This window comes from Chiloscyllium plagiosum, chromosome 51 (assembly GCF_004010195.1).
Source record: "Chiloscyllium plagiosum isolate BGI_BamShark_2017 chromosome 51, ASM401019v2, whole genome shotgun sequence".
Classification (NCBI taxonomy): domain Eukaryota; kingdom Metazoa; phylum Chordata; class Chondrichthyes; order Orectolobiformes; family Hemiscylliidae; genus Chiloscyllium; species Chiloscyllium plagiosum.
Window position 1 is genome coordinate 4,330,522 of NC_057760.1, and position 8,721 is coordinate 4,339,242.

Sequence of the window (8,721 nt, forward strand, 5' to 3'; positions counted from 1 at the left end):
CAAACACTGCCCCATCCAATCTACTTGATCTAAAGAGCTTCCAATCAATATTTGGGAAGTTGAAATCGCCCATGACTACTACCCTGTGGCTTCTGCACCTTTCCAAAATCTGTTTCCCAATCTGTTTCTCCACATCTCTACTGCTATTGGGGGGCCTATAGTAAACAAACAAGGTGACTGCACCTTTCCTATTTCTGACTTCAGCCCATACTACCTCTAAAGGCAGATCCCCCTCGAACTGCCTTTCTGCAGCTGTTATACCATTTCTAATTAGCAACGCCACCCCCCCTCCTTTTTTACCACCCTCCCTAATCCTACTGAAACATCTGTAACCAGGAACCTCCAACAACCAATTGTGTCCTCCAGGATATTCAAATCTATGTTCTATTTGGTCCATCTCTGAAATTAAATCTCCCTGGATACAATATTTCTGCTGCCATGTCCTCCTCCTGTAATTATTTATTTTCCCTGTTTTAAAGGCTTCTAATTCTGTGGGATAGCAATGCTGCTGCTGTGTGATGCTATACTGGAAGCATTTAGTCAAAATGAAAGATTATTGCTTTTTTTCTCATGTCTCTAGATGAATCCCTCAATTGTGGCCTCAATAAATCACTCTTGTTTCCTTAACAGCTTTATTGGATGAATCTTACTCTTCATGACTCTCGAAGATGTCACTGTTCCTTTGATACAAATTCTCTCTGACTGCAGCTCTAAATTATAATCCTTGTTGCTTTCACTGTTTTTATTCTGGATGGATTGTGTGCAGTTTATGTGGATGCTTTTTGTCTTTACTGCAATTTAAGTACTGTAAAGGATCACATATATTTTCTGTGGCTGCAACAGTCTAACTTTCTCTTTGCATTTCTTGGCTGAACCTGCTTAGGCTTCTAAATTAACCCTCGAATGCATGAATTTGGGATTTGCAACTTTTGAAGGCGTATGGCCTTGGTTTAAGTTGCTGTCACAGCTCTTGATTTCCTTGACTGGAGCTGTGCCTCATGGTGCCAGCTCCTATTACAATAATGCTTGATCTCAGTTGTAAGTATTTTGCTTATATCTGCCTTTCCCAACTTGTAAATCACATTTTAAAGGTTTCCCATTGTCCATTTGATCCTCCAATGCCTATTTGTTCACTGGCTAAACTTTGATTCGACCAGTGTAACAGATCATGGGTATGCAGTGTAACCTGAAACTGTCTTGATGTGACAAATAGCCCAACTCCAGAGAATGATTCCTGAAGAAGGGCTTATGCCCGAAACGTCGATTCTCCTGTTCCCTGGATGCTGCCCTTTTCCAGCAACACATCTCCGGCTCTGATCTCCAGCATCTGCAGACCTCACTTTCTCCTCAACTCCAGAGAATGCCTGCCATACTCTTGCTACTACTTTTCCCTTACTGGGTCTGAAACGCTTTCTACTATGGCCTTAAGATTCTTCATTGTTGTTCCATGCAGTTTCCTTGATTGTTCAGCTCTTTCAGCCTCTGATTGTCTGCATGAGAAACCTTTTTAAAGCTGTGTCTAAAGAAATGGTCAGAAATCCACCACTGCCAATTAAATGGACTATGCATCGCTGCCACTATGTCATAACATGGTTTCTCATCATGATGCATATTGGGTAGATTTCCCTTTCTTAATTAGGATTGATGGGAATTGCTTGGTCTAGTGTGGTTGGGGAAAAGCACTTTGTAGTCAAAAAGTATAGTGCTGGAAAAGCACTGCAGGTCAGGCAGCATTCGAGGAACAGGAGAGTCATTGTTTTGAGCATAAGCCCTTCATCATGAATATGGAGGGCCCACGGGGGCTAAGAGATAAATGAAAGAGAGTTGCGGCTAGGGGGGAAGGTAACTGGGAATGCGATAGGTAGATAAAGGTGTGGGGGGTTGGGTGATGGTGATAGGTCAGAGTGGAGGGTGGAGCAGATAGGTGGGATAGAAGCTGGACAAATAGGACAATTGAAGAGGACGATGCCAGGTTGGATCTGTGACATTGATTCCATGTGGCAGAAGATAAGGTGTTCTTCCTCCAGGAGTTGGGTGGCTAGGATTTGGCAGTGGAGGAGGCCCAGGACTTGCATGTCCTTGACAGAATACCTACATTCAGGATACATACATTTGGGACACCAACCATGCCCTGCACCTCCTCCATGACATTTGTTTCCCCGGCCCCCAACGCCTCATCTTCGCTGCATGTGTGCGCGCACGTGTGTGTCTGGACGGGAAGAGAGAGAGAAAGAGAGAGTGTGTGTGTGTGTGTGTATATGTATGTGTGTGTGTATAGAGAGAGAAAGTGTATAGTGTAGTGAGGTCACCTGTAGTGTGACATGTGTGACACATATACACACACACTCTTACATACTCACACACTCATGCAGACCACCAGGTTATAGTCCGACAGGTTTATTTGGAAGCACTAGCTTTCAAAGCGCTGCTCCTTTACCAGGTAGCTAGTGCTTCCAAATAAACCTGTTGGACTATAACCTGGTGGTGTGTGATTTTTAACTTTGTCCACCCCAGTCCAACACCGGCACCTCCACATCTTGACTTCTCTTCACAGATTTCTTTATTATTTCTGGTTTACAGCATTCAGTTTTCACTATATATCACTTCATCGGTTATAAAATACTTTGAGATGGTCTTGAGGCGGTCAGAAATGTACGAAAATGAGTCAACTCATCAATCTCATGATATTACTCTCTTTCACATATCAGGTTCATGGCTTTTCAATCAATCTCTTCAACCACCTTTCATCCACCTGTTCACTACTCGAAGGCTCTCTGTGATTTACTACCTTACATCATCATTCACACAATGAAATTCACTTGGCAATTTTCTCCATACGATCCTCACTGCACCGTAACACTGAATTTACAGTCATAACTCAATGATTCTGCTTTTAGCCACATGCCATGATTTCCAGACTCTCACTGCAGAATGCCCCGGGACTGGGCACTGTCCTGACAGTGCTAACTCCTAGCTATGGCACTGCTGGGTTCGTGTCAGTTCACTGTCGAGAGTGTGGTGCTGGAAAAGCACAGCAAGTCAGGCAACATCCGAGGAAGCAGGAGAATCGATGTTTTGGGCAATAGCCCTTTATCAGGAATGAGGCTTGTGGGTCGGGGAGCTGAGAGATAAATGGGAGGGGGATGGGGCTGGGGGTAAGGTAGCTGAGAATGTGATAGGTAGATGAAGACGGAGGGAAAATAAAAGTAAATGATCTGATCACAATAAAAAATAAAGTAGTGGCTTACTGACTGTGACTTCCCACATCACAGGTTATCGCCAGCTGTACTTTACTTTCTTCAAGGTCACTATCCTATTAGTTTTCTGCCCAGGGGCTACTGAAGAATACCTTACTGCTCTGAAAACCTCTGTCCAATATCTTACCTACCCATCTGGAGGGAGCAGTGGATCTTGATGTGTTAATGACATACGGAAACAAAACATTCTCAGCGCCTGAGGTGGTCTGCAGTGCAGGAATCAAATAAACCAAGATTGTTCAAGGCCATTATCCGATTATACATTAAGTTATACATACAAATGTTGTAAATGATAGATTCCCCAAAGGAATCCAGAAAAAAAATTGATCTACTCAGTCATGAAAATATGGAACTTGCTACCACAAGCTGTAAGCAAGGCCCATGGTATGGATGTATATGGAAGCAAAACAGAATAAACACACAAGGGAGAAATGAAAAGACATACTGAAAGGATGGGTTGAATACGGAGAGGAGTAGGCTCATTTGGAATATAAATACAGCAATGGAACAGTTAGGCTGAATTGCCCATTTCTAAACTGTATGATTGAGGTAACAGAAAACCACAAATGAGGAATGGTGGATGGACTGTCAGTCTCTGGAAGCCAACTCATGAGTGGAACACCTTGGAAGAACAAATTAAAGATGTGACCTTGACATCCAGCATCAGCAAGGTATTAATTGAAAATTTCTCCTTACTTGCATTCTTCAGGTACTTCACAGTAGCCACGGGTCTCGTGACAACCTTGTTTACATACCGCTACGAGAAAAGAAATCAAAATAAATAATTTGAGCACAACAAACCATAAAGTAGTGGCTTACTGACTGTGACTTTCCACATCACAGGTTATCGCCAGCTGTACTTTACTTTCTTCAAGGTCACTATCCTATTAGTTTCCTGCCCAGGGACTACTGAAGAATACCTCACCAAAGATTTCTGAATATATTTATGCTCTGGGTTGCCCCAGTTGCTCCTGTAGGTTTAATACTTGACTATTGTAAAGGAGGAACATTACAAGAAACTCACTTTCCTGTTCCATTATTTTGACTCAGACCCTGCATTGGAGCTCAAATAATTTCCAATGCCATTCAACTGCTTTGTTTTCCAGGAGCACAGCAGATGCCTGCTCAGTCCAGCACACATTAGCCTTGGCTTAGTGATAACACTTTTGGAGTTAAAACATCACAGGTTTAGGTTCCACACCAGGGCTTCATTCAGCACATTATCCAGGCAGGACAATGGATCGCAGCACTACTGTGGTATTACCTGAAGAATGAGACATTAAACTAAGACACTATACCACCTGGGAAGGGAGGGGAGAGATACAAAATATATCATAGGACTATTCCCAGAGAAGCAGGTGAATCTGGTTTATTGAATAATGTTTCTCTCTAAACCAAAAACCACAATCAGATCTTGCTGTATGAAACTTGTTGCATTTGCTAACAAAACAGGAACTACACAAGAAAATTAATTAAGTCACAGAAGCAATGTGGTTGATTCTTAAATGTCCCCTGAAAGGGGGTGCCACTTCATTGTAATGGCTTGCACTTTGGATGCACCTTTCCCATATGGACTTCGGAGGTTCAGTCCACCATATACCTTTCAAGGGCAATTAGGGATCCATGATAAATGCTGGCCTTGCCAATGACACTCACATCCCAAGGACAGATCGAAAACAAACATGCTGTAGAAACTGAGGATGTGAAAGCAACTACAGGTACACAAAATTATTTGGAGCAGGAAGTCTAAATTACCATAAATCAAGTGGAGACAAGCTACTTTGGATGCATTATATCCCAATTGAAAGATTACATAAATCTCTCAGACTCCGGGAAATGGCACTCAAATTCACAGCATTTAGCTGATTTGATACACTCTCAAGCAGGTTTTCAAAGTCTGCAGATCCAGTTAATTATTAGAGTTAAAGACATTAACAGCATCACTCGAATTGGATGCATGTTGATTGATTCCTTTGGCTATTCTCTCAATTTATTTTCCGTTCTGAAGGCATTAACACAGCATTGAGCAAATCTCGCAGTCACAGGGAGCCCACTTCAATGTTGATTCAGTTCAGGTCAGCTCCCCTGAAATCCTGCTCAACATCAATTTCAAAATAATCTATTGAAGGGTGAGCTACGGATCTGGTCAGACTCCCTCAAAATATTTTAAGAAGATAGCCTAGACCCAGCTTTTCCTTATTTTAAAGTTAGATGTGAAGTGAGTGTTCCAGGAGTGATGCAACTTGTGAGAAACGAAGCTCACTGTTCAATAATTTCAGTCCAAGTCAAATTCTGAAGCAGTCTATATTCATATGTTCTTGCAAGCCGGGTGACCATAAAGTAGGCTCCTCGATCGGGAGGTTACATTACAACTTATACAGTTCAGTTGAGTGTCTCGGTACTCCCCTTTTACTTCATATCTGATAGTTGTATTGCTCTGTGCAACTGCTAATCTAATCGGCTTACCACATCTATCTGTGGCCTGTTGTTGGCGTGCAACCCTCCTGCCCCCCCCTCCCCCCTTGATAGCTGGGTCTTATTACTTTTGCTGATGCAACACTGGGTCTTATTTGGTTATCTTGTTCATACTAACTCCCTAGATGTGTGACAATTGCAACTGTCATGTCAACACATCTGTTTCTACCAGTTGACCACCTCCCTTTTCGGTTAGTTATTTCTTGGTATATACCCTCATGATTCCGCCTTGCAGTTTTTGCAGAAGCAAGATACAGCATATCTAGCTTAACATACACACAACCCTCCTTAGTTCAGGGAACTGCCTGAACAATCTTAATACCAGTTCACAACCCATCTCAAGCAAGTCATACACTTGGCTCTGCCTTATTTACCAAGAAAGTGAAGGAAGACTATTGCTTATTATGCCACACATTATTATGCCAAAAACTCTCCAAACAATAAATAACAAATTACTCCATTGAATTGGTAGATGAAATGGTTAATTTGTACAGAACAATGTTGGATCTGATTGAGTAATGGAAGCGGTGATGATGAAATTGGATTTGTTTTCAAGGGAAATACATTTGCAGGGTCATGGGGATAGAGGAGGGATTGGCAATAGAGCAGGGGATTGGGATAGAACAGGGAATGGGGGAATATAGTAGGGCCACGGGGACACAGCAGGGCCATGGAGATAGAGTAGGGCCACAGGGATAGAGCAGGGAATGGGAAGAGAGCAGGGAATGGGGATAGAGCTGGGCCATGGGGATTGAGCAGGGAATGGGGATAGAGCAGGGAATGGGTATAGCAGAGGTTGGGGATAAAGCAGCACCAAAGGGATAGAGCAGTGTCATGGGGATACAGCAGGGCCAAAGCGATAAAGCAGGGAATAGGAAGAGGGCAGGGGATGGGGATAGAGCAGTGCCATGGGGATAGAGCTGGGCTAAGGTGATAGAATAGGCTATGGGGATTGATCAGGGCCATGGGGATACAGCAGGTCCACGGGGATAGAGCAGGGAATGGGGATAGAGCAAGGAATGGGGATTGAGTATGGCCACGGGGTTAGAGCAGGGCCACAGGGATTGAGCAGGTCCATGAGAATAGAGCAGGACCATGGGGATAGAGCAGGAACATGGGGGTAGAGCAGGGCTATGGGGATTGCACAGTGCCACAGGGATAGAGCAGGGAATAGGGATAGAGCAGAGCCATGGGGATAAAGCAGGGCCATGGGGATTGAGCAGGGGTGAGATGGAGCAGGGCATGGGGCTGCTCTATAGAGAGGTGATGCAGACTCAATGGGCTGATTGGCTTCGTTCTGTGCTACCATGACTCTATGACTTATTTAACTGATTACTTTTGGAGCTGGCTATTTATGTCTGAGTTGTTGAGTTTCCGACACCTCTAACCCTACTTCATTGTTATCTGATAATTTGGGAAATTCTGAGGTCATGTGGGTGCTATGGGAAACATATTAACACAAATATCAAGGTTCCTTCTTGAAATGAGGTAAAGGAAAGGGAGGGTTTAGACACGTATTAACTAGAATTTATTAATTTATCAAGTTGCCTTAATTCAGGTTCAGCCAGAATGATGTAACCAGAGGGTGCAATCTAAAATTTATGAAATGTCAAAGGTTAAAAATCTTCCTTCTCAGAAAGAATAATTCAGGCTAGAAAATTGGAGAGAAGAGGCAAGAAACAGAACACAGTGAAATAGTTTGTCTCATGTCTAAGTATTTTGCAATCTCGACCTGTTTCCCTTTTAGGGCAGTGACAGTCAGCTCAAGGATTGAATGCCCTCAATTTTAGCTCTCTATACTCCACATGAGCCAGCTCCATCTCTCTGTGGGGAAAAAACACGATTCTGTCCCCAGCAGAGTGTGGCACAGGTTGGACAGTGAGAAACAGGTCTCAGTAACTGAATATGGTCAAGCAGGCACTCAGATTGTGCCCAGCCCAAATCTGACTAAAACATGTGACATGGTGTCCCTGGTCCATCCCTGGCCTGGCCTAAACCCTTCCAAAATTGATCAAGATTCAGTGCCACTATGAATACACTAAGTATGCAGCGAACTAAAATAATTTCCCAAACTAAAGGAAGTTAGGATTATTTTTAGCAGCGTTCACATCCTCAGATGCAATAACATTTCCACTAATGTCTGTATCCTGGTGAGGATGACTTCAAATCGGCTGGGGGTTTGGGGGAGGGGAGGTTCACGATAAATGCCTTTTTATAACTGCTACCTTTTGAGTCAAGTTCCTAAAAGCAAACTCCACTCAATTTTGGATTATGTTAAAGGTCTCCTACCTTGAGCACATTGTGGTCCAATCCACCCCTCCACACAGACTTTGTTTCCAACTGAATCACACATATAGTGGCCAAAGAAGTCATTGCGTGGCCGGCATAGCTTGTTGCAGCCCAAACCATAGTAATTTTCATCACACAGTACACGGACATTGTAGTCAATACGTGCGATTCGACCCTGGTGCCGTTGGTGTTGCCATTGCTCCCCTGGATTAATCATTCCTGAATGAATGACCCTCTCAATCAACTGCTGGGTTCCTGCAGAGATAGAACAGCCACCAAAGATTCATAAATTTCAACTAAATTAAGACCAAATACTCCCAAGTCAGCTCCAAATCAGAGACATTCGTTTGAGATCAAGTATTTGAATATTTTTAAACATGGTGTTTTGTAATTGTAATGTGCTTGAGTGCAATGCAAGGGGCTGATGGGTGTGAATTCCAGCCCCCCCACCCCCACCAATCTTGTGCCTGACCCAATGCTGGACTCATTGATAAAGACTGATCACTAGGATCACCTCCCCCTCACTTCCCTCCAAGGCCCCAAGGGATCCTTCCATATCTGTCACAAATTCACCTGCACCTCCACATACATCATTCACTGCATCCGCTGCACCCGATGTGGCCTCCTTTACATTGGGGAGACAGGCCGCCTACTTGCGGAACATTTCAGAGAACACCTCTGGGACACCCGCACCAACCAA

At 43.5% G+C, this 8,721-nt stretch overlaps 1 protein-coding gene across 4 annotated transcripts in view; it reads right to left on the bottom strand.

Annotated features, from left to right (window-relative positions):
- The window catches only part of LOC122544785 (protein jagged-1b), an 83,477-nt gene that overhangs the window by 56,763 nt on the left and 17,993 nt on the right, over positions 1-8,721 (bottom strand). For 3 of the 4 annotated variants that reach the window (XM_043684115.1, XM_043684114.1, XM_043684117.1), the window contains exons 4-5: positions 8,022-8,276; positions 3,954-4,014 (exon numbers count right to left, since the gene is read on the bottom strand). In XM_043684115.1, coding sequence (XP_043540050.1) covers positions 3,954-4,014; positions 8,022-8,276 — 316 coding nt within the window. The remainder of the gene's footprint in view (positions 1-3,953; positions 4,015-8,021; positions 8,277-8,721) is intronic. The other variant, XM_043684116.1, reaches the window with a different exon arrangement.